A 26388-nucleotide genomic window follows, 5' to 3' on the forward strand; every position below is an offset into this window, starting at 1 on the left:
TTTTAATGAATCAAGAATGTTGCACCCCTTAAAATCAGCAGAAGAGCCTTAGGGAATCAAGGATGCATGCTTGCTTCCACTGAAATTAAATCAGCCTCAGAACTGACATATTTTGAACAGAAAAAACTAACATAGCAGGCCATCCAGAGATTCCAACTCTGATTCAGTTCTTGAAACCCCCATAGCTATCCATGATTTATACCTGTAGATCTCAGATACTCAGTGTACCAGGATAGGTTATAAACATTGTTCCTGGAAGACATTAAAACTCTTAATGCTAACTGAAGCCCAAAATGTCTTTGGACACTAGGATTGCCTAGGTATTAAATTAGAGTTAAGAGGCAGCTATTTTTTATTAAGACTGACCTCTCAGTCAGCTTTACTACGAATCTGCTGTCTATTTTCTAGTCACCTCCACCTTCCTGATAGCAATCTGCTGCTCCCAGCAACCCCACTGAAAAGAAGGTTCTAACACACACTAAAATACACCATTCCTGCTTGACCTGACCTTGCACTCCCAACAAACTTGTAAAGCAATTCATCAAAGCCTCATTAGAGCCCACAGTTCTGGTTAATTAATCCACCTGGTCTGGGAGGGATGGTTAATTGTGGCCAATTAAACGCACCTTTAATTATGCTTGTTTTCACTAGCCCTGCTGCACCTAAAGAAAATGATCTTGCAATGCCTCTGCTGAAAGCCCATCAGTGAAAGATAGGAATAACATTTTCACACTGAACTAATCTGTAGGGATGTTGTTGTATTCAATACTAAAAGGCTAGATTTCAGTCTATACCAGCTCACCTCCATTAAGGAAACTTCATCTTCAATTTACCTTTATAATATTAATGATAACAAATATTAAGTCAAAAGCACTTAGTGTGGAAAGGTGGCCCAGATACATTGCTGTGAAAAGCGTTGGGGTTCAAAACGCCTCTTTTTGCACCAGGTCTATTAGGGGGACCCACGTGGAAAGTTCAGCGATGAAAACCCAGTCTGCCATGTGAACAAAACACTTTCCCTTTAACACAAGAGGAGAGCTTGACGTGGCCCAGGCTTGAAGAAGTTCAGCTCCCCCGTTCTCTAAAGAGCTGGCTGAGTGGGTGTGCAGATCAACGTTGGGCTCGGGTTCACTGTTGTGTAACAGCGTCTCCCCCAGAGGGGCAGCACCTTTACACGGGGGGGCTGCTGTACCCAGACATTAGCCGGCAGCTGGGGGGTGGCTGCACGGTTCAGTAGGCAGTAGCCACACCCGGTGCAGTTCGGGTTGCATAGTTGCATGGACGTACACTGCTGTTTAAAGGGGCGAGCCCGCTGGAGGGGGAAGATCTCCGGGGAAGCAGACCGCAAGGGGAAGCGTGGGCTGGGCCCGGACAGGCTGGCGAGACTGGAGCTTTTCCCTGAAGCAGCTGGATGCGGAACCGCTGCCCGGGGGACCTGCCCTTAGCCAAGCGGGGGGTCCTTGCTTGCAGCTCGGGGCTCGCCCTTTCGCAGACGGGCTTTATCCCGCGGGGGCCCCCCCCAGACCCCAGTTTAAAGGGGACACGTGCCGGCCCGGGCCCAGCTGGTCGGTTCATTCCCTCGATTAGGGCCAGGTGCGAAGGCAGCGCCCTGGATCGCGCCTGCCCGAGAACAGCCCCCGACATGCCCCAGCTCGGTCCGCCCCGGCAGGACGCTGCCCGCTTCGGCCCCGCATGGAGCCCTCGCTGGAGAACTACTGGGACCGGAGCCCGGGCCAGGTGGGTGCGCTCCGGCCCCGCTGGAGCAGTGGCTGAGCCCGGTCCCGCAGCTAGCAGCCGCTGCTGCTGGGGGGCCCTGCGGCTCCCCCAGCTGGCTGAGAAACGGCTACACTATCCCCCCCCCCCCCATCTGTCTCCTCTCCAGGCTCCCTGGAGCACCCCGGGGCTGGGCTGACCCCTCTAGCTGGCACGGAGCCCTTTGCCCTTCCCTCCTGCGCCTGCCAGGGGACCTAGGGGGCTGCCCCTGTATGGGCGGGGGGCTGCCTGAGCCCTCTGGGGCCTGCCCAGAGCATTCTGTCCTCTGCCTGTGGTATCATTCAACACTGGGACTGCAAGCTCCTCAGGGCAGGGCCTGTCTGTTCTGTTTGTACAGCGCCTAGCACGCTGCCCTGTGGCTGGGGCTCCTAGGTAACAATGCCATCCTACGGCTACAAATAATCCCATTGTAGGATCGGGGCCTCTGACTGTCTCCAGCTCCTCTCTGGGCTTCAGTCAGCTCCAACAATGAAAACGAATGAGTGAGATTCACTCTGACCTTCTCTGTTCCCAAAGGTTCTTCTTTAAGACTTCCTGACAGTGGAACAAGAGCCCTAGGACAGAGGAGTAGCTGGTGTCTTAATCCCTTGTCCTCTAACTCTGCCTAGGTCTCATCGAAGTGCTGGGGCCCTCAGGAGGCCTCTCATCACCACTAGCACCTGTGGGACTGAACAAGTGGAAAACATCTAGGAAATCCCTTTAGGATGAGAGAGGCCCTTTTGAAGTCTCATGCACTGTCACAGGGCTCTGCAGGTTTTTAACCTGTCTAGGCTGCAGCGTGGACTGTGTTAAAAAGCTCTCCTGGAGAACTGAGCTCTGTTCAAGTAGTAGGTTGAGACTGGCCTGTGCTAACGAAGCAGAGGGGCAGGTTCCATTTTTGTAATGGTGCCTGCAAAGGTTCAGCTTTTTTTTTTTTAAATGATGGGCGAACACCATTTTCAAACTGTGTTCAACTGTTCATACACTAAAAGAAAAGGAGGACTTGTGGCACCTTAGAGACTAACAAATTTATTTGAGCATAAGCTTTCATCGGATGCAGGCAGTGGAAAATACAGTGGGGAGATTTATATACACAGAACATGAAACAATGTCTGTTACCATACACACTGTAACCAGAGTGATCACGTAAGGTGAGCTATTACCGGGGGGGGGGAGCGGGGGAACCTTTTGTAGTGATGATCAAGGTGGGCCATTTCCATTACTTGATTATCAGTACAAAAGATTCTCTTCCCCCTCCCTGCTCTTCTGCTGGTAATAGCTCACCTTAAGTGATCACTCTGGTTACAGTGTGTATGGTAACACTCGTATATAAATTTTCTGTGTATATAAATCTCCCCACTGTATTTTCCACTGCATGCATCCAACGAAGTGAGCTGTAGCTCAAGAAAGCTTATGCTCAAATAAATTTGTTAGTCTCTTAGGTGCCACAAGTCCTCCTTTTCTTTTTGCGAATACAGACTAACACAGCTATGTCAAGTTCCTTCCCCACTCTGAACTCTAGGGTGCAGATGTGGAGACCTGCATGAAAAACCCCCTCAGCTTATTTTTACCAGCTTAGGTTAAAACTTCCCCAAGGTACAAACTATTTTACCTTTTGTCCCTGGACTTTATTGCTGTCACCACCAAGTGTCTAACAAAAATAACAGGGAAGGAGCCCACTTGGAAACTTCTTTACCCACAAAATCCCCCCAAGCCCTACACCTCCTTTCCTGGGGAAGGCTTGATAAAAATCCTCACCAGTTTGCATAGGTGAACACCGACCCAAACCCTTGGATCTTAAGAACAAGGAAAAAGCAATCAGGTTCTTAGAAGAAGAATTTTAATTAAAGTAAAAGAATCACCTCTGTAAAATCAGGATGATAAATACCTTACAGGGTAATCAGATTCAAAACATAGAGAATCCCTCCAGGCAAAACCTTAAGTTACAAAGACACAAAAACAGGCATATACATTCCATTCAGCACAACTTATTTTATCAGCCATTTAAACAAAACTGAATCTAACGCATATCTAGCTAGATTGCTTATTAACTCTTTATAGGAGTTCTGCCCTGCATTCCTGCTCTGGTCCCGAAAAAAGCAACACACAGAGAGAAACCTTTGTTCCTGCCCCTGCTTTGAAAGTATCTTGTCTCCTCATTGGTCATTTTGGTCAGGTGCCAGCGAGGTTATTTTAGCTTCTTAACCCTTTACAGATGAAAGGGTTTTTCCTCTGGTCAGGAGGGATTTAAAGGTGTTTACCCTTCCCTTTATATTTGACAGGCTGCTACTCTGAAACTTGTTCATCCACTGTTATAATAGCCCTTCCAGTGCTGGCAAACGGCTTTTGGACAGACACCTCATTGTAATGTGGAGAGGACCTAAATCTAACCCTCTAAATGAAGTAATTATGGCCATAGATAATGGGTAGGGAGCAGACCAGTAGGTGCTCTTGACTGGAGGAGGAAAAACTAAATGGCCTCGAATCACAGAGCTGGGCATATATCTACCCCATGTAATGTGTCTTCTGTTGTTGCTCATTCCTCCTTCTATTGTTTCTCACTAATTCATTGTCTTGGCTTAAGCTAGTCCTCACACTGATCCATGCAGTTTGAACCCCTGCACCCTGGGACCCCTCATGCCTGTGCAGAACTCCTTTTAAATCATAAGTGTCTGCCCAGGTGCAGAGGTCCATTTGCAGAGTTGGGGGCTTTATCCTGTGAACTTTCTGGTGCATGAACCAAATCTTCCTGTGTGTCTGAACAGTGCCTAACATCTGGGACCTGATCTTGATTTTTGGCCTGTGGGTGGTACTGCTACAATACAAATGATAAACTCATAGCAGCAATTGTTTGGGGTATGTTGTGGCTTTAAAAAAAAAAAAAAAAAAAAAAAAAACCATTCCCAAACCTATCTGAGGTCTAAATCAGTCTTGTCCCAATTACACTGTACGCGGACAATATCCCTCTACTACCAAAGAACTGCCTTAAATTGTAGTGACCTCTCAGACAGGGTATAGGTGCCTAGTTTTCATTTCTTTAGGGAGGCCCTGGGAAACCCTCCAAACATACACTGCTGATGGTAAAGACCATCATCAATCACGTCAGCTAACCTAGAGTACATTGGGTAACACTTGGCAGCCAGTTAAGTATAAAACTTGTCTTGTGCTGCTTTTCCCTCTTCTATTCCACAGCATGGGATGTCTTTTCCTGTGCTTTCAGTCTGTCTCCCCGCTTCCCCACCACAAGCCGGCTTTCAGTTTAATACATCTTTAATTTTCAATCTTCTTTCTGTAAGCAGATTCAAAGAGTGAAATTCTTTTTCTCATTAAATTGCTTTCCTTTTATTTTACCCCGTTATTTTCTGGTGTCCCTGTCTCTCTCTCCCACCCCCCCCCTTAAAAAAGCTGCTTAATTCTTCCCCCTGGTTCTCACATTCCACCAACTTCTCTCATCCATCTAAGCCAGGTTCTCAAACTTTTGTACTAGTGACCCCTTTCACATAGCAAACCTCTGAGTGCAACACCCCCTACCCCTTATAAATTAAAAACACTTTTAAAATATATTTAACACCATTATAAATGCTGGAAGCAAAGCGGGGTTTGGTGTGGAGGCTGACAGCTTGTGACCCCCAGTTTGAGAAACCCTGATCTAAGCCTCAGATTGACTTTATTCTGAGAGTGTCTGCTTTGAGTCACCTTATGGGGGAGCTGAAAGTCTCCCATGCCCTCTATAGAGAAGTAAAGAGCATTGCAAATAAAGTTCAGTGTAAAAAGAACAGGAGTACTTGTGGCACCTTAGAGACTAACAAATTTATTAAAGCATAAGCTTTCATGGGCTTCAGCCCACTTCATCGGATACATAGAATGGAACATACAGAGAAGGTGGAAGTTCAGTGTGTTGCTTTCTCCCCTCCAACAAGCAGAAGCTTAGGTGGTATTCATGAACTGCCACATAACTAGGTTAAGAGGAATAACTGGGTTAAGAGGTATGGTGCTGTCTAACTTCTGGGGCTCATTTTGTCTGGCAGTATGTCATTTTGGACACAACTTTATCCCATTTGGGGGGTGGGTCTGAATGTTAGAAGCAAGTAACCAGGAAATTGTTTATTCACTTTTGTGGAGACACAGACTTGTTCCACTAGTAAGCAGGTATTTCTTTGTGTGACTAATTCTGGGATTTTTCACAGACTTCTAGCTGGTATCGCTAAAGTATGCAATCTTACCACAGTGTGTATCAGTCCTTTTGTAGAAGCTATCTTTCTGTTTTCAGAGTCCTCTTTATAGTGCCTGCTTAGTGTGTTGTAGCAATCTAAGACTTCCCCTCCCCCTAATTAATATGAAACAATATGTATTTTAAATTAAGAGACACAAATGTCAAACTTGCTAGGGGTTCTCCTATGTAAATGCCTGCTTATGTTTTATTACTTTCAGATAGTTTGCATGCCACCCAAGTCCATGATGCTAAGGTATGTTAAATATAGCTGGTCTCTGTTGCTTTAAGGCAGGACCTCAGATACAGAGTGCAAAAGGATTGGTGTAATAATACCTAGATTTTTGCATGAGTTGTCAAACTCTTTGTGCAGAACCTGAATTGGGATTTTTATCTCTAAAGGACAGTCCTCGGTACACTGTACTTAGCCCTAAATATTCATAAAGCTCTAAAAATAGTTCCTGTGGCACCTTTCATGAGTGTATCACAGTTCCTGCTTGCACCTGCCAAGATAATAAGGGGCAACTGTCTACTTTTTTGATTGAGAACAATTTCCAAAAAAGGGTCTAAATGACTTGGATGAGTAAGTCTCATTGACATTCAAAGTGCATAAGTTATTATGCAGGATGTGTCATATTGGATCAGATCACTGGTCCAGTCAATCAGTATTGTCTGTCTCCCACAATTGCTAATATTAGCTGTTTAATAACAGCCTTCTGCACCATCCTCTGAAATAACTTTCCCCTAGAGAAAGTGTGTTCCTAGCCCTCATTAACTAGAAGTTGTTTACATGCTGAAAGCAAAAGGTTTTAAATTCCTCCCCAAACTCTTGCCTTTTTTAATATTATAAGGCATTATACATTTGTGATGTCAAGCCAAACAAACGGTGATCAAGAAAAGAAAAGGAGTACTTGTGGCACCTTAGAGACTAACAAATTTATTAGAGCATAAGCTTTCGTGAGCTACAGCTCACTTCATCGGATGCATTTGGTGGAAAAAACAGAGGAGAGATTTATATACACACACACAGAGAACATGAAACAATGGGTTTATCATACACACTGTAAGGAGAGTGATCACTTAAGATAAGCCATCACCAACAGCAGGGGGGGGAAAGGAGGAAAACCTTTCATGGTGACAAGCAGGTAGGCTAATTCCAGCAGTTAACAAGAATATCAGAGGAACAGTGGGGGGTGGGGTGGGAGGGAGAAATACCCTGGGGAAATAGTTTTACTTTGTGTAATGACTCATCCATTCCCAGTCTCTATTCAAGCCTAAGTTAATTGTATCCAGTTTGCAAATTAATTCCAATTCAGCAGTCTCTCGTTGGAGTCTGTTTTTGAAGCTTTTTTGTTGAAGTATAGCCACTCTTAGGTCTGTGATCGAGTGACCAGAGAGATTGAAGTGTTCTCCAACTGGTTTTTGAATGTTATAATTCTTGACGTCTGATTTGTGTCCATTCATTCTTTTACGTAGAGACTGTCCAGTTTGGCCAATGTACATGGCAGAGGGGCATTGCTGGCACATGATGGCATATATCACATTGGTAGATGCGCAGGTGAACGAGCCTCTGATAGTGTGGCTGATGTGATTAGGCCCTATGATGGTATCCCCTGAATAGATATGTGGACAGAGTTGGCAACGGGCTTTGTTGCAAGGATAGGTTCCTGGGTTAGTGGTTCTGTTGTGTGGTGTGTGGTTGCTGGTGAGTATTTGCTTCAGATTGGGGGGCTGTCTGTAAGCAAGGACTGGTCTGTCTCCCAAGATCTGAGAGAGCGATGGCTCGTCCTTCAGGATAGGTTGTAGATCCTTGATGATGCGTTGGAGGGGTTTTAGTTGGGGGCTGAAGGTGATGGCTAGTGGCGTTCTGTTGTTTTCTTTGTTGGGCCTGTCCTGTAGTAGGTGACTTCTGGGTACTCTTCTGGCTCTGTCAATCTGTTTCTTCACTTCAGCAGGTGGGTACTGTAGTTGTAGGAATGCATGATAGAGATCTTGTAGGTGTTTGTCTCTGTCTGAGGGGTTGGAGCAAATGCGGTTATATCGTAGCGCTTGGCTGTAGACAATGGATCGAGTGGTATGATCTGGATGAAAGCTAGAGGCATGTAGGTAGGAATAGCGGTCAGTAGGTTTCCGATATAGGGTGGTGTTTATGTGACCATCGCTTATTAGCACCGTAGTGTCCAGGAAGTGGATCTCTTGTGTGGACTGGTCCAGGCTGAGGTTGATGGTGGGATGGAAATTGTTGAAATCATGGTGGAATTCCTCAAGAGCTTCTTTTCCATGGGTCCAGATGATGAAGATGTCATCAATGTAGCGCAAGTAGAGTAGGGGCATTAGGGAACGAGAGCTGAGGAAGCGTTGTTCTAAGTCAGCCATAAAAATGTTGGCATACTGTGGGGCCATGCGGGTACCCATCGCACGCTGATTGTCACCATGAAAGGTTTTCCTCCTTTCCCCCCCCTGCTGTTGGTGATGGCTTATCTTAAGTGATCACTCTCCTTACAGTGTGTATGATAAACCCATTGTTTCATGTTCTCTGTGTGTGTGTATATAAATCTCTCCTCTGTTTTTTCCACCAAATGCATCCGATGAAGTGAGCTGTAGCTCACGAAAGCTTATGCTCTAATAAATTTGTTAGTCTCTAAGGTGCCACAAGTACTCCTTTTCTTTTTGCGAATACAGACTAACACGGCTGCTACTCTGAAACCTGTGATTATGCAAGGCACTGAATTTAGCCGTATAGAGTGGAAATCTGTCAACTTCATGAAAAAACTCGCACAGATACAGACAGACATCATCTTCCTCTCCAAATGCAAACAGATGGACATCATACCGAAAGGACTGAAGGTAAAAAATCCATTACAATCTACATACCACACAGACTATGCTGACAGCTTGTGCCACACACTCTCAAGGAAACTGCGGAACCACCTGATCAACATCCTCTACAGCAAACAGGGAAAGATTAAGAATGAGCTCTCAAAACTGGATACTCTCATAAAGAACCAACCTTCCACACAATCTTCCTCGTGGCTGGACTTTACAAAAACTAGACAAGCCATTTACAAAACACACTTTGATTCTCTACAAAAGAAAAAGGACACTAAGCTATCTAAACTACTATATGCCACAAGGGGCCACAACAATGGTTCCCGTAACCCACCCAGCAATATTGTTAATCTATCCAACTATACTCTTAGCCCAGCGGAAGAATCTGTCCTATCTCGGGGCCTCTCCTTTTGCCCCTCCACCCCCACGAACATGATACAGTTCTGTGGTGACCTAGAATCCTATTTTCGACGTCTCAGACTCAAGGAATATTTCCAACACACCTCTGACCAACATATTAACCCACAGAGACCTTCCTGCCAACACTACAAAAAGAAGGATTCTAGGTGGACTCCTCCTGAAGGTCGAAACAGCAGCCTGGATTTCTACATAGACTGCTTCCGCCGACGTGCACGAGCTGAAATTGTGGAAAAGCAGCATCGCTTACCCCATAACCTCAGCCATGCAGAACACAGTGCCATCCACAGCCTCAGAAACAACTCTGACATCATAATCAAAAAGGCTGACAAAGGAGGTGCTGTCGTCATCATGAATAGGTCAGAGTATGAACAAGAGGCTACTAGGCAGCTCTCCAACACCACTTTCTACAAGCCATTACCCTCTGATCCCACTGAGAGTTACCAAAAGAAACTACAGCATTTGCTCAAGAAACTCCCTGAAAAAGCACAAGAACAAATCCGCACAGACACACCCCTGGAGCCAGGACCTGGGGTATTCTATCTGCTACCCAAGATCCATAAACCTGGAAATCCTGGACGCCCCATCATCTCAGGCATTGGCACCCTGACAGCAGGATTGTCTGGCTATGTAGACTCCCTCCTCAGGCCCTTCGTTACCAGCACTCCCAGCTATCTTCGAGACACCACCGATTTCCTGAGGAAACTACAGTCCATTGGTGATCTTCCTAAAAACACCATCCTAGCCACTATGGATGTAGAAGCCCTCTACACCAACATTCCACACAAAGATGGACTACAAGCCGTCAGGAACAGTATCCCCGATACTGTCACGGCTAACCTGGTGGCAGAACTTTGTGACTTTGTCCTGACCCATAACTATTTCACATTTGGTGACAATGTATACCTTCAAATCAGCGGCACTGCGATGGGTACCCGCATGGCCCCACAGTATGCCAACATTTTATGGCTGACTTAGAACAACGCTTCCTCAGCTCTCGTTCCCTAATGCCCCTACTCTACTTGCGCTACATTGATGACATCTTCATCATCTGGACCCATGGAAAAGAAGCTCTTGAGGAATTCCACCATGATTTCAACAATTTCCATCCCACCATCAACCTCAGCCTGGACCAGTCCACACAAGAGATCCACTTCCTGGACACTACGGTGCTAATAAGCGATGGTCACATAAACACCACCCTATATCGGAAACCTACTGACCGCTATTCCTACCTACATGCCTCTAGCTTTCATCCAGATCATACCACTCGATCCATTGTCTACAGCCAAGCGCTACGATATAACCGCATTTGCTCCAACCCCTCAGACAGAGACAAACACCTACAAGATCTCTATCATGCATTCCTACAACTACAGTACCCACCTGCTGAAGTGAAGAAACAGATTGACAGAGCCAGAAGAGTACCCAGAAGTCGCCTACTACAGGACAGGCCCAACAAAGAAAACAACAGAACGCCACTAGCCATCACCTTCAGCCCCCAACTAAAACCCCTCCAACGCATCATCAAGGATCTACAACCTATCCTGAAGGACGAGCCATCGCTCTCTCAGATCTTGGGAGACAGACCAGTCCTTGCTTACAGACAGCCCCCCAATCTGAAGCAAATACTCACCAGCAACCACACACCACACAACAGAACCACTAACCCAGGAACCTATCCTTGCAACAAAGCCCATTGCCAACTCTGTCCACATATCTATTCAGGGGATACCATCATAGGGCCTAATCACATCAGCCACACTATCAGAGGCTCGTTCACCTGCGCATCTACCAATGTGATATATGCCATCATGTGCCAGCAATGCCCCTCTGCCATGTACATTGGCCAAACTGGACAGTCTCTACGTAAAAGAATGAATGGACACAAATCAGACGTCAAGAATTATAACATTCAAAAACCAGTTGGAGAACACTTCAATCTCTCTGGTCACTCGATCACAGACCTAAGAGTGGCTATACTTCAACAAAAAAGCTTCAAAAACAGACTCCAACGAGAGACTGCTGAATTGGAATTAATTTGCAAACTGGATACAATTAACTTAGGCTTGAATAGAGACTGGGAATGGATGAGTCATTCCACAAAGTAAAACTATTTCCCCATGGTATTTCTCCCTCCCACCCCACCCCCCACTGTTCCTCTGATATTCTTGTTAACTGCTGGAATTAGCCTACCTGCTTGTCACCATGAAAGGTTTTCCTCCTTTCCCCCCCCTGCTGTTGGTGATGGCTTATCTTAAGTGATCACTCTCCTTACAGTGTGTATGATAAACCCATTGTTTCATGTTCTCTGTGTGTGTGTATATAAATCTCTCCTCTGTTTTTTCCACCAAATGCATCCGATGAAGTGAGCTGTAGCTCACGAAAGCTTATGCTCTAATAAATTTGTTAGTCTCTAAGGTGCCACAAGTACTCCTTTTCTTTTTGCGAATACAGACTAACACGGCTGCTACTCTGAAACCGGTGATCAAGAACAGAGCTAAAACTCTAGAATTTGTGGTTAGGAAATGCTGTAGGCCTTTACCACTTGATCTAAAGAAGAATGTTAGCTATGGTAGTATTAAGGCATGTATTTCTCATAAATTAGTCATAGATTCAAATATGTGGCCAGTGGAGTCTATCAAGTACCGTGTAACAGAGAGCAGTGGTACACAAGCCAATACTCTTCTCTATTCAGTTGTGAGCTGTTCAGAGAAAACCTGAAGATGGATTCCTAGATTATTATTACGTATGTTGAATGGAGACTAGAGCTGGTCAAAAAATGCCAGTTGTCTTCTGTGGAGAAACTGTGAAAAATGTTTGGGGTTTTTCCCCAAAAGTTATCAAAAAAACTGGAAAAGATTTGAAGAGAAACCCAGCCCAAAAATCAGAACATTTTGACCAAAATTAGAATTTTTGACCATTTTTAGTTTAGTAAAAAAAAAGCCAGTTTTCACTTAATTTATCTTTAATAAGTTGATCAGCTCTAATAGACATTAGTACATTTAAACATCTGTCTAAAGAAAGCCTCGTGAGAAGCGTTGAGGAAGAGCACCTTATTGGAAGATCAGTTCACTTATTTTTATGGGTGCTTGCAGGGCTTAGCACATGTTGGGCCTGGTTTTCCTAAGTGCTGAGAAGCTGCAGGCCCCTCTGACTTCCGCTTGCGCTGTGGTGGATGCTTGACACCTGTGAAAATCCGTATCCTTGTTTCCTTAGACCACTGATCACGAGCAAGACTGGAAGTTTGAACAGGTGAAAAGACACTGAGTGGTTCCCTTTGATCAGTTAAAAGGTCATCCCTGTCATCTACCTGACTCAATATATCCTTACAGTTCAATAAACAAAGGCTGTGTGGGACATACAGACCCTTGCCTAGGGTCAGTTACCAAATGTGTGTAATGATGCCAAGGAAAGACATTATTTCAGCACTCCACAGTGATTAGCTTTAAAACTTCTAGCCAAACTCTCACATATTCAGCTAGTAGTATAGGAGTTTCTATCACTGAACTCCTAAAACTTAAACAGGAAGTAGGGTGACCGGATGTCCCTATTTTTTAATGGGACAGTCCAGTATTTAAACCCCCCTGCAGGTGTCCTAACTCGTTCTTAAGAATGCCTCCCCCTACCATCAGTACCGGTGGATCCTGCTGCTGGCTGGATCCCTGCTTGCCAAGCGTCCGCCCACCAGCAGTGAGGAGGGCATGGGGGGGGGGTTCCAATGGCAGATGATGGCGGGGGGTGCAAGGCCGGTGGCAGGGAAAAGCTGCAGCACATGGGGCCAGGCTGCTCCCCCTGCTCGGGTCAGAACAGCCCCCACTGTGTGCCAGCTCTGGAGTGGAGTGGGGGAAGCGATTTGCAGCCTGTTCCCACCCTGAACCTGCAGGCTCCATAGCAGCACCCTCTTCCCTCCTCCGCCTGCGTCCTGCCACCAAGGAGCGTGGAGCTGCTCCATCCCCTAGGCACCCTTCCCTGCTGAGCCACCTCTCTGGCTGGTTCGCTGAAGCCCCTGCAGTCAGGTTCTCTGGCCCTGGTGCACAAGGCATCCTTAGGGCTTAACCCCTTCCTACCCACACTGTAGCTGGGGGCGGGGGACAGGAGGTGGTTGGTTATGTCCATGGCCAGCAGCAGCAGCCTGGAGGTGTTAGCTGCCTTTCAACACTCTGCAAAGACATGGGCCAGGTCATCCCTCCCTGCCCCTCTCCTGCTCCCCTGCGGCTGGAAGCAGCTCCTGTCCCTTCCCTCCCCTCCTGCACAGTGCCGAAAGGCTGCTGCTGGCCACGTTCTGGTGTGAATCTGATTCCTGGCAGAAATTTGAGGGAGGGGGCCAATGTGACCCTGTGTCTCCCCCCCCCCCCACATATAGCCTCAGGAAGATGCAGTGCCAGGTACCAGGAGAGGCAGGTCTGTCCCAGGGCCTAGCTGGGCCTGGAGGCAGAGAGCACCGGACAGGGAGAGTAGGCCGCTCACTCACTCACTCACACACACACACACACACACACACACACACTGTGTGAGAGAGGGGTACAGGTGTGTGTCACCTCTCTCGGGGTGCCTTGGGGGGGTGTCACCCCTCCCAGTGTGAACCCTAAAGTCTTAAAGATAAGAAGGTAAATAAAAAGAATCCAACTACGTAGTATTTCTTTTTAATGGGCTCAGTCAACTTAATGTCAATTTGAACGTTTGTACAGCATAGTTTTGATTGCCTTTGAACTTGCTTGAATATGAGTAACTTAACCAGATGTCCCGTATTCCACATAGGGAAATGTGGTCACCCTAACAGTCAGTAAACTCTAAGTAAAATTGACTTGCACTAGAGAAGTAAACCAATTTACCTGGCACATGCGAACTAACCTGTGCAATAGGCAAGGTACTAAAGACAAGTGCCAATTGTATTTTTCATTATTTTACTAATCTGGGCTTTGTTTGAGATGCTGTTTGGATGCTCATTCAATAGTTTATGTGGGACTCCTAGATTTGCTCAACCCTTAAATAAGGGTCCAATCCAGTGCTCAACTGCAGTCAATGGGAGCCCTTCTAATGGGCTTTGGATCATGCCCTAGTAGCACAGAGTAGCAAGTTCATCTATGTACCATGTTGCAAAAAAATGGTATTTATAAAAACAACAACAAATAATTCTTTAGCCAATTGTTTCCTTCATTGTGGGCAGGAAGTTTTGCTTTTTCTGTGACTGAGGCATTGTACATGGAGAAATGCTTCTGAAAGAAATATGTAATTTGCTTATTGCTATTCATGTCTAACACACATATTGCAGTGACGTAACTTGCCATCCGAGAACTCTTCTCGAGTTTAAATCCATTGGAGAAGCTGTTTGGGGGGCGGGGAGGTTGAAATTTTGAAAGGCTGCTGTCCAGTGAGTGCTTTACAGCCTTAAACCTTTTGTCTTCATAATAAAATAATGTCTTCCTCTGGCCATCTCACACAGTTCATGAATGCTGACCTATTGGTGTTATGGTGCAGCTCAATCTAGCTTGTGTAATAATGAAACGGTTTGGGAAAACCTCTGGATCTCACACACTGACATCACTGAGAGGAGAGGGACAGAAGTCACTCAAGTATGAGCCTGTGAAACTATTTTTAACAAACTTTCACGTTTTAACTTGAAAGTGCTTGGTGTGATAATGGAGTCGTGATGGGGAGGAATATCTAATTTGGTTTCATTGAATGGAAAATGCATTTCTTGAGCACTGCCGTTTGAAGTAAATGGGATCTTGTCTTCTAAAAAACATGCTGTGATCTTTTTTCTTTTAAATGAAGGATGACCTTTCATCAGCTGGTCCTCAACTATATACTCCCATGAGCCCTTTTGACACAGACCTGCCGATTCAAGCAGCTCAAAGTGCATCATTCGGTTCTCATCTTGACCAATCCAAAGAACTTTCTACAGACTTCTCTTCTGTGGATCTCAGCTTTCTTCCAGATGATCTTAACCAAGAAAATGGAGAACAAACTCGTTCGGAAGATGGCCATGAAATGCAAAGAGAGCAATACAGGTCACAGTCGGCAGAGCAGGACAGTGGGTTCTTAAATGACAGCAATTTCTCACAACTGAGCTATGCGGACGCAACTCAGCCATCACCTGAAACATCTGGTGCCTGTCCCCCTTTGACACCTATGACCCCTATCACCCCAATGACGCCCGTTTCAGAAAGCTCTGGCATCGTTCCTCAGTTACAGTAAGTAAACTTAAGCCTAGAGGTGTGGTGGGAAGGTGGTACCATGTACATGAAGAAGGGCTAAAGACTAAAATGGAAAGGGAACTAATCGTAGAAATATAAATAGTTCATAAACAAATAGGTCAAGTGTGGTTCAGGCTTCAGTAGTGAAAGCTTCTCTCTGCAAAAGAGGTCATGTGGTCTCCATGCAAGTTGTGTCCTTGGCTTAGTATTGGGAAGACCCAAATGACCTCATCACGTATGCTGTGCTTAACTCCTGCCTCTGAAGGAGCTGCAACCCTCCTCTGCTGTGCAAACTCCTGTCAAGAAAACCACATTTTAATTTTAGTTAAATTTCCAAGGGCCCTCAGCCACTGCCAACACACTAGACTGCAGGAGCCAAAGTGACAGTAGTTGAAGTAGGACCCCTTTAGCCAGACAAGTGTTCAGTACCTATTGTCACCATAGGGATCTACAGTGCAGCCACCAGCTGCCGGTGAGGATCCTGTTTGGTCTAACTGCTGCAGTGCTCTATTGATGGAGCTGAAATAGTCTGTCTGTGACCCCAGCAGTGGTGTGGGGAAGGAAAGGGCACAGCTGCAGAAGCAGAAAGAATTCTGACTTCTGTAGCAGCCAGACTGTTCTAACCTATTAGGCTCTCTAGGCCGGGGAGGTGAGGGTAATTCACTGACTACTTTCAGAGTAACTCTGTCAACGTTCTTAGCTGCTATAATACAGGTTAAAGACACACAAACCTATACTGCTGTAGTACTGGAGGAAAAACTAGCACATTCACTGGTTGCAGCAGTCGGCCACTTTTTAAAACTTCATCTTAAAATCTTTAATAGCTTTTGGCATTGGACCACATATATTATTGACTTTCACCAAATAATTTGCTATATATGATTTTGGCGTGGACTAGTAACTGAATGGTCAGGAAAGTAATAGAAGGTAACAATTAAATGTATCATGATTTCAAATTATATCATCTATTTAAAAAAAAATCACTTTGAGCTATGGTTTTCTAAAATCATGTATCTGCTTTCTTCAGGAATATAGTGTCCACTGTAAACTTGGCTTGTAAACTAGATCTGAAGAATATAGCTCTGCATGCCAGAAATGCAGAATATAATCCAAAGGTGAGATTTTAAAGAACTATTTCATTGGGGTTTTATATTTGAAGGCACGGGATTCTAATTTACACTTTTTAATTACCTGATTGCCCCTTATTTACTAGCACTCTCAGTTCGTTAAAAAATGAGTTGAATTCAAGTGAGGAAAAGCTTTTGCAGACTGATATATTCCGTGAAGGTCAAACATCTTTGTCGCCTTTTTTTCATATCCTTGCAGTTCTGTCTTGCTATGTGCTGAATAAAGCATTTATGGAATGATTCTGCCACAGGATGCCTGGCTTTCTAACGGGAATTGAAGGCTTGGCTTCACCTGCCACTGATGAGCTAGGGATCAAGTTGAGTCTAAAAGTCAGCAAATGGGCCAGGTGGAGGGAGAGCTGCTAGAATCATGCAGGCTCTGGCAGGAAGCACTCAGGTCAAAGAGGAGCTCCAGAAAGCAGGCTGGCTCCTGTGGGGCCCTGGAGCAGGGCAGAACTGTCAGACAAGCGGCTTGTATAGTGGAAATTTGTAGGCCCCTGCAGGAGACCCCAGGTTGCGGGGGAAAGGGATGACTGATGTGCTATGCTAGTTAATGTGGAAGAAACAAAGCTCCAGGCCTGAACTGGCCTGTGGCGGGTGTTGTCACTCTTTCCTAGCTGAGGGGACAGGCTGGCAGTTTATAGGTCCCTTGAGGCTGCTTCTTCAAGTTGTACTTTTCAGTGCTAAATAAACACATGACAGTCTCAGGCATGGATTTCTTAAAATGGTACAGTATGTTTGATAGTAGTTATAGCACTGAAAACAGCTCTTTTCCCCATAGTGCTGGAACTAGGGGTGCAGAGGGTGACTTGAAGTAGTTTCCATTATATACAGGGTTTACAGTTTGGTTCAAAGGCTCTCAGCAACTCCACTGTAAAAATTGTTCCAACACCCCTGCTTTTCCTTTATTGCAATCATGAGTAGAGACTCCACTTCCCAATAAAGGGCTTGATGATCAGGAACAACTCCATGTGTGGACACACTTGTTCCAGAATATAAATACTTTGTTCCTTTCTTAGCGTAATTCATTGTGGGCTCAGCACTGAGGGATGAGACTTTCCTATTGGGATCAAAAATGCTTTTTGCATCACTTTCTACTACAGCAGCCCGTATACATGTAGTCCTAATGATCTGGGATCTAAAGCATTTCTTTGTGATCTTAAATTACATGTGTAGATAAGAGAGCAGATTTATAGCAACGTTTTCCCCTGAAGTTTCAGAACGGAGGCCTTAATTTGGAGGAAGGGATACTTAAGTAAATAAAATACTTATTACCAAGTGTGCACCACAACAAAGAATTAAGCATAACAGCACTTGAAGTTTTCAGAGCAATGTTTGAAGCTGTCTTTGATAAAATGGGAAGGTTTAAAAAACAAAAAAAACCCTTTTTAAAGCTTGTATTATTTACTGTGAAACTTGTAACCAAGCTTGTGTCAAGTTGGTACCAAGATAGTATTCTTATTTGTATTACTGTAGTACCCAGAGCCTCAGTCATGAACCAGGATGCCACTAGTATTCTTGTTTGACTTTTAATCTCTAGAGGTTTGCTGCTGTGATAATGAGAATCAGAGAACCAAGAACAACAGCCCTTATATTCAGTTCCGGCAAAATGGTCTGCACGGGAGCAAAAAGGTAGGAAACATTTCTTCTGTCTGGCTCTAACAGCAAATGACATTCTGGCACAAATTGTGAAATTACCGACCTGTTCCACAAAATGCAACATCCCAAGACCAAAAAGACGGGGAGTTGTCACTGAACATGTCTACCTGTTGGTAATGGGAGCTCTCATGATTGCTAAACTGCACACTGCTGTTCTGAACTATAAATTGAGCTAAGCCACTATTAATAGAAAATCACTAATACTGAGTAACTTCAATTTCCCACTCATTCCAAACATTGCCTCAATGTAACCTGTGTTGCTGTCTAGTGTCTCTAAGTAGATGTACTCAAGTCTAGCTGAGATGCCCTCATAGCACAAATATTCTGCCTGTTTTTTTAATCCTTGCCCTCTGTAGTTCATGCTCTTGGTCCTTAAGCCCCCCTTGTTATCCCATTCTTTCCTGAGGGGAATTGCCGGGTCTTACTTCAGAACAAGCATTGCTGTTTCCTACTTTAAACTCTAGCTTCTAACTTATACCCTCTAATATCTCTAACCACCAAGGTGCTGGATTAGTTTCCCGGAGGGCTTCCTAATCTTATAGGGCCAGATCATCAGTGCTACTCCTGCACAGAGATGGGGAAACTGGCTTAAATAGCCAACTGACTTTTCCTCCTGCACAGGGGAATCGGAGTGGCATACAGTGTAGCCCTGCACGGAACAGTTTTTTAAATCCGCTCCCACCCCGCCCCACCCTACCATGCGCATTCCCATCCACTCCCACGTTGTTTCTTGCATTTTTAATTGTGCTCCCACCTGCAAATCCCCCAAGAGAGACCGAATTTCCCCCCCATGCTACTTTTAAAAAGTCAGTTAATGTGTGTGTATATAAATGGAATTCCAGCCAACATTTTTACTACTACAAGAATAAAACAAATCTTGCTAAACAATGCAAAAATTCTTTAACTTGTGTTAGAAAAATATTTGTCTATTATCCCTCACTTCAAGTTAAGTATTAAAGCCTTTATTTAAAAAAACACAAATATGTACTTTACATTGTCATTAATAGAATTTCAGCAAACGGATTAGATTAGCGTTTTCCGCAAATTACCAGTCTATTTTTTTTTTATTGCACTGACTTCAAAACTGGGTGGCCAGAGAGCGGCGGCTGGTGGCCGGGCGCCCAGCTCTGAAGGCAGTGCCCCGCCAGCAGCCGCAGTACAGAATTAAGGGTGGCAATACCATAACTTACTTCTGCGCTACTGACTTCAGAGCTGGGCAGCTGGAGAGTGGCAGCTGCTGAGGTCCCAGCTCTGCAGGCAGAAATAAGGGCAACAATAGCACACCATGCCATTCTTACTTCTGTACTGCTGCTGGCAGCAGCTCTGCCTTCAGAGCTGGGCTCCCAGCCAGCAGCCGCCACTCTCCAGCTGCCCAGCTCTGAAGGCAATACTGCTGCCAGCAGCAGCACAGAATTAAGGGTGGCAATACCATAACCTCCCTTACAATAACCTTTGCAACCCTCCCACGACTCCTTTTTTGAGTCAGGACCCCTACAATTACAACACCATGAAATTCAGATTAAATAGCTGAAATCATGACATTACGATTTTTTAAAATTCTCTGACTGTGAAATTGACCAAAATGGACCATGAATTTGGTAGGGCCCTTCATATAACCTATGCTGCAGCAATGCAAGACCTTCCTTTTTACCCCTGATCCCATTCCTGGATCTGTAAGAACTGGTTGCAACACACAATCTTTGTGGCACTTAAAACAAACACCCATGTAAATTCCAGCTGCTGGACCATAAGACTGCTAGACCTGTTCAGGATCTTGAGTCTGGCCCGCTCTCTGAACTGAGAACACCAAACTCTCCTATAAACAAGATGGGATTGATGAAAGCCAGAATGTGACTACAGCCAACAGGGTGAGGGGTTTTTAATTTAAATTTCAAAATAAGGCTGTACATCCAGAAACCATTAGACCTCAAATTCCTGTTTCCATCTCTGTGCTCCCTGCAGTGAAGAGCAATCGCGGCTTGCAGCTAGGAAGTACGCACGTGTGGTACAGAAGCTTGGGTTCCCTGCCAAGTTCCTGGACTTCAAAATACAGAATATGGTGGGCAGTTGTGATGTGAGGTTCCCCATCAGGCTGGAAGGATTGGTTCTAACTCATCAGCAATTCAGTAGGTATGTGGGCAAGGGGGTAGTGACTGGCAAAGAGAGGTACCAGGCTCCTATTGTAGGGAGGGCTCAATTATGAATAACACGTAGGGATGAATTCATGTGTAAAAGGACGAACGTAAGAGAAGAAATGTTGATGCTGTGCTAGCATGGTAAGATGTGTACTGCATATCAGTGAGCTATTAAATGCCATGGCATACCCTTGGTCTGCTGCACCCACTATCTCTGTGGCATCGATCGTCTGTTTCACATACACTAGACTAGACCCGTAACATTTTGATTGTCTTTTGCAGTAATGCCTATTGATAAACCTTATGCAGCATGTTTGTTTCTCATGTGGCAAAAGTCAATATGGCTTGTGCACCAGCACGATTGATGTTGGCAGGAGCGTTCACAGCTCTGCGAGAGTGACTAACTCAGGGAGTTAGTGGCTGGCTATTTAAAAGTACGCTCCTGAGTATCTTTAGGGAGCGAAGTGTTGTGCTTGGCAGTTCTCTTGCCATAGGAATATGGTACTAAAATATTCAACATTGTATCTTCATTCTTTGGTTTTCTCAAAGTGTTACCAGCATGCTTTGCTCTGCTAGAGGGGTTTTTTTTTCTAGACAAATTTTGATATATATATATATATAAGATCCAGTTAAAATGAAGGACAAGACAGTAGTAAATCTAAGTGTAAATAGACTTCCTGACCATCAGGGTGGTTCAGCACTGGAATAAATTGCCCAGGGAGGTGGTGGAATCTCCATCGTTGGAGATTTTTAAGAGCAGGTTGGACAAACACCTGTCAGGGATGGTCTAGATCAGTGGTTCTCAACCAGGGGTACGAGTACCCCTGGGGATACGCAGGGGTCTTCCAGGGGTACATGAACGTATCTAGATATTTTCCTAGTTATACAACAGGCTACATAAAAAACACGAGCGAAGTCAGTACAAACTAAAATATCATACAGGCAATGACTTGTTTATACTGCTCTAGGTACTATACCAGGGTAGCCAAACTGCAGCTTGCAAGCCGCATGCAATTTTTTTTACAGTTAAAGTACAGCTCGTGGAGTCCCCGTGCCCTCTCCCATTCTCTGTCTACCCATAGGTGCTGGAACGAGGGGTGCTGGCGCACCCCCTGGCTTGAAATGGCTTCCATCATATACAGGGTTCACAGTTTGGTTCAATGGCTCTCTGCATCCCCACTATACAAATTGTTCCAGCACCGCTAGCCCACTAGCCTGGGTGGGGGGTAGTGCTCAGGGTTTCTGCCAGAGATGACTGGTGCCTGCTCAGGGAAGGGGGGGGGCACAATTTTAAATTTTGAGCCCCAACAGCTTGAGTCATTCTCCCCCCCCACATTACCCTCAGGGGCCCCTCCCTGCAGCTCCCAGGTGTTCATTTGGTGTGGAGAGGCAGTGGCAAAAGCAGTGGCTCTCCCAGTTGCTTGCCCCTGCCTCTCCCCAGGGCCGCAGCTCCCAGCTTGCCAGCTCCAGCCGGAAGGGGGCCCAGTGGCATCATGTGACCGAGCAGGGTCAGCAAACCCTGGTAAAAATCAGGGGGGACACGTGATTCCATATGCCCCCCAATGCATCACCTCTGGCTTCTGCCCAGCATGGTCTCGGGCAATGTTTCCTCTAATTTTTGACAGGCCGTGTGCACAAAAAATTTCTTCTGTGCAAATTTTTGTGCGCGCAGTGTTTCGCTGTGTGCGTGGGGTTTAGGATCTGTGTGTGTGCGCGCACAGCTTATAGGGAACAGTGGTCTCAGGGCTGACACCCCAAGACCTCCCTCCCTGCAAGGTTGGAGCCCAGATAGGTGCACTCTGGCTCCTGAACCTCTAAAGATTGTCGTATGCGACTTGGTGGGTCAGTAATTTTGGCCACCTCTGTACACTGAAATGTAAGTACAGTATTTATATTCCAGTTGATTTACATTATAATTGTATGGCAAAAATGAGAAAGCAAGCAATTTTTCAGTAATAGTGTGTTAGGACACTCTCTTGATTTTTATGTCTGATGTTTGTAAACAAGTAGTTTTTAAGTGCAGTGAAACTTGGGGGTATGGAAGACAAATCAGACTCCTGAAAGGGGTTCAGTAGTCTGGAAAGGTTGAGAGCCACTGGTCTAGATAATACTTAGTCCTGCCATGAGTGCACGGGACTGGATTAGATGCCCTCTCAAGGTCCCTTCCAGTCTGATGATTCTATGATTGTTGGTTCCTTTGCTCACTGTTAGAGAAATGCTTCTCTTGAAACCGCTTTCCTGCTGATTGGGGAGTATACATGGCAAGATAACGGCAATATCCAATCAGGACTGGCTGTAGGCACCAGCAAAGCAAGCACGTGCTTGGGGCGGCACAATTCCAGGGGTGGCATTCTGTCCACCCTTTTTTTTTTTCTTTGCTCGGGCAGTTGCGCTCTTAGAGATTGGGGCGGCAAATTTTTTGCTTCTGGCGGCAAAAAACCTAGAGCCAGCCCTGTATCCAATGCTGCTGCAGCATACTTGCTGTGCACAAAGAATTTTGACATGCCAGAGGTGTTCGGTAAGATTGAATGATCTTCATATCCAGGATAATACTGGACTGGTCTCAATTTAGCACTTGCCGCTGCCATGTGGCATATCTAGGTCATGGTGAGGTTTTGGTCCCATGGACCACGTCTGTAACGAATGGAGAAACTTCCTCCAATTCTAACCAATCTCGTAGTTGGTTCAGCTGAACCAACTCTTTAAAACCATGTGGAGTCATGGTGTAGATCAAGCTCCAGCGGCCTGAACCGGTCTTACTAAGCTAGTCTTAAAACCTCTGGTGTGATGGGAATTGTGTACACAAAGAGATAGTGTGCCTCTAGAAGCACTGAGGTAGGTAGCCTAATCCTAAGTGGAGAGAGAAATATTGAAGCAAATACAGAACTCTTCCTATTGGTGGACAATGCCCAAGTGAAAACTTCTTGTATGCATATTCTTGTACAAGGTTATGATCTATGTTCTGAACTGTTCCAAGTTAACATGTAATACATGTGTAACCTCATGGCTGGGTGACTGACTTAACATGTTTAAGGTGCATTTGTTCAAAATTCAGTCACCACAAAGGACACCACAGGATGCTTGGAAAAAGGCTTGAACGCAACAGAAATTTAAAAGTTCAAATTGGGCCTCTGTTTGAATTAGGCTTAATACCCTATGTGTCATTATCTTGGGCCATCTTGGCTTAGTGTGTATTGTAGAACTACTTGGTTATCTCCTTATTTGCTGTATTTTTATAAATCATTTGTAACTGAAGTTTTCTGTGTTGTCCCCAAGAATCCTTCCTTGGACTGTTCTAAAACAGTAATGCCAACACTTACTCAGGAACCTACCTTTAGTTACTCACATTTGAAAGTGGCCCAGATCTTAAAGGTGCTGAGTATCCACAGTCCTTACTGGCTGCAATGAGGTGAGAGATGCTACAAGGCTTCATTAGGAGCTATGGGTGCTCAGGACATTTGAAAATTGGGCTACTTAGTCAGGGAACTAATCATAGGTAACCAAAACCATTGGCACAACTAACACAATTCTAACATAAAGGAGCAGCTTATATTTCATAAAATAAACTAGTAGTAAAAATCAAATTGCCAAGCAGTGCTCCTAACCCTTTTCCCTTTTGTTTCTTTGAACAGTTATGAACCAGAACTATTTCCTGGCCTTATTTATAGGATGGTCAAACCAAGGATTGTGTTGCTTATCTTCGTGTCTGGAAAAGTTGTACTGACTGGTAAGTGGTCTCTTTATGTACAGCAGTAACTCGGAGCATTCTGTATAGTAGGATGACCTTTTTAAGCTAAGCTGATGTTTTTTGCATAGTGCAAACACTACTGGCTGGCAAAATCTAGAGGCATCCCTTTCAGCAAAACACTGAGGATACAAAAGTACCATAGTTATGTACTATTAGAACGCTCCACAGGAGTTCGAATAACCACTCAAAAGAAATCCTACATGTTACTAAACTTGTGCATCCTGTGGGGGGGGGGGTTAATTCTCCACTTGTGTCAAGGTATCAAATACATCAGCATGCTATTTTAATAAACACCACAACTAGAAGCCTATTTGTAATCTGATACTTTCAGGGAACTCAAAATCTTATTGCAACAAAACCTGATCATGCTTTCCCTCCTCAATTAGAATTTTTTTTTTATCATTAGCATAGTAGCTGCCCATGGGAAAGGAAGGTGTCTGGCCTAATCTTGGCCCTCATTCAGAAAAGCACTTAAAATTAAGTGCTATGATGAATCAGAGCACTTGTCAATAACTTAGAATCCAAATCTATAAGTAAACATTAAAATTCCTGGGTGAACACTTCTGAGCGTTCTTTCTGGAACCTTTACCATCTTGGGGAAATCTTCCCCTTATTCAATTTGACTACAAAGGCAAACCGTATCTTTATCAGACACGCAGGCTGAATGGTGCCAATGTACCAACATAGGGTAGACGGTAATTTAAAGGCAAATAAAAATTGCATGCCTTTGCCCAAAGGATCTTCCAATTGTAATTATGAATGAGGTCAATTAACTGGGCATTCCAGACAGAAAGCTTAAAAACATCTCCTCCTCCTTAGGTCCCATGAAGTCATCCTGGCCATCTACACTCCACTGATGCCTCCAGAATACATTTTTGGATGTCATAACTACAAAAAAAAAAAAAAAAAAAAACCACCAAACCACACAACAACAAACACACCTCTGCTGAGGCACACAGCAGGCCCATAAGGGCTCAGGTAAGTCCCATTTTGAAACCTGGGCCTTACTGCAATTCTAAAACAGGACTTACTGAGCTCCTATGGTCCCCTGGCTGATCCAGAAGGATTTTCTGGTGGTCCGAACATCAGGAAATAACATTTCGGAGCAGAGTCGATGGGTGTGTGGTGTGGGTTTTATCTTTTGATGGAGTGGGAACCTAAAAAGGTTTGAGGAATATCAAGCTGTCCTGCAGTGACTCAGGAGCGTGACTACCAACCTCAAGGCAGACTGATGAGAACGAGGGCACAAACCTCAAATTGGCCGAGAGTTCTATACTTTGATGATTAGTTGGTGAAATCTAAGCTATGTCTACACTAGACCTTGCGGTGGCACAGCTGTACCAATGCAGCTGCGCCGATGTAAGGTATCCTCTGTAGCCGCTCTATGCCAACAGGAGAGAGCTCTCCTGTTGGCATAATTAAACCACCCCCAATGAGCAGCGGTAGTTATGGGTGGGGAAGCATCTCCCATCAACATAGTACTGTTCACACCGGTGCTTCTGTCAGTGTATGTTGGTCGGGGAGGGGGGAGGGTCGTCTTTTTTTTTTTTTTCTTCATACCCCTGAGCGACAAGTTTGAGCAACAAAAGTGCTATTGTAGACATAGCCTCCATGTAAACGCCTCAGGCACTGTTACAGCCTAAACATGGAGTCACAGACAGCCTCCTTGGGTACTCCAATCTATCTGGTCACCTAGGCGAGTCTAGCTTTGTAGCAGATGGCCCCTTACACCAGCGGTCTCAAACACGCAGCCCGTGGGGTTATTTTCTGCGGCCCGCCAGCTCCCCACAGCCCCCAGCATTTACCTAGAGCGGCTCCAGCCTAGCGCGCACCGGGGGCAGGGCAGGCGCCCTGCCCTGCCCTGCCTGCCCTATGCTGCTCCGGGAAGTGGCCGGGACCTGGGAGGTGGGGGGCCACAGGGGTCTGTGTGTTGCCCTGGCCGCACCTCCAGGTACCTTCCCCGAAGCTCCCATTGGCCGCGGTTCTCCGTTCCCGCCAATGGGAGCTTCGGGGGAGGTACCTGGAGGAGTGGCCAGGACAACACACAGACCCCTGTGGCCCCCTGCCCCCTCCCCGCCAGGTCCTGGCCGCTTCCCGGAGTGGCGCAGGGGCAGGGCAGGCAGGCAGGGAGCCTGCCCTGCTCCCGGTTTGTGCCAGGCCGGACCCGCCCTCCCGACCCCCCCACCCTGCCCCCCTGCTGCACCCTGCACCCCTCCTGTACCCCCTGGGGGCAGGGAGGGGGTGGAGTTGGGGTGGGGATTTCAGGGAAGGGGTTGGAATGGGGGCAGGGAAGGGGTGGGAATAGGCGGGG

At 45.6% G+C, this 26388-nt stretch overlaps 1 protein-coding gene across 2 annotated transcripts in view; it reads left to right on the top strand.

Moving 5' to 3' along the window:
- Positions 1 to 1329: 1329 nt before the first annotated feature.
- TBPL2 (TATA-box binding protein like 2) overlaps positions 1330 to 26388 on the top strand; it is a 29098-nt gene continuing 4039 nt past the window's right edge. Inside the window, exons 1-7 of one of the 2 annotated variants that reach the window (XR_005293602.2) lie at positions 1330 to 1737; positions 14987 to 15405; positions 16436 to 16523; positions 18076 to 18167; positions 20157 to 20324; positions 23962 to 24056; positions 24897 to 25055. Coding sequence is in view for 1 of the 2 variants with exons in the window: in XM_038406504.2 (XP_038262432.1) it covers positions 1693 to 1737; positions 14987 to 15405; positions 16436 to 16523; positions 18076 to 18167; positions 20157 to 20324; positions 23962 to 24056 (907 nt within the window). In the remaining variant the exon portion in view is untranslated. The remainder of the gene's footprint in view (positions 1738 to 14986; positions 15406 to 16435; positions 16524 to 18075; positions 18168 to 20156; positions 20325 to 23961; positions 24057 to 24896; positions 25056 to 26388) is intronic. The other variant, XM_038406504.2, reaches the window with a different exon arrangement.

The sequence above is a fragment of the Dermochelys coriacea genome, chromosome 6, assembly GCF_009764565.3.
Source record: "Dermochelys coriacea isolate rDerCor1 chromosome 6, rDerCor1.pri.v4, whole genome shotgun sequence".
NCBI lineage: Eukaryota > Metazoa > Chordata > Testudines > Dermochelyidae > Dermochelys > Dermochelys coriacea.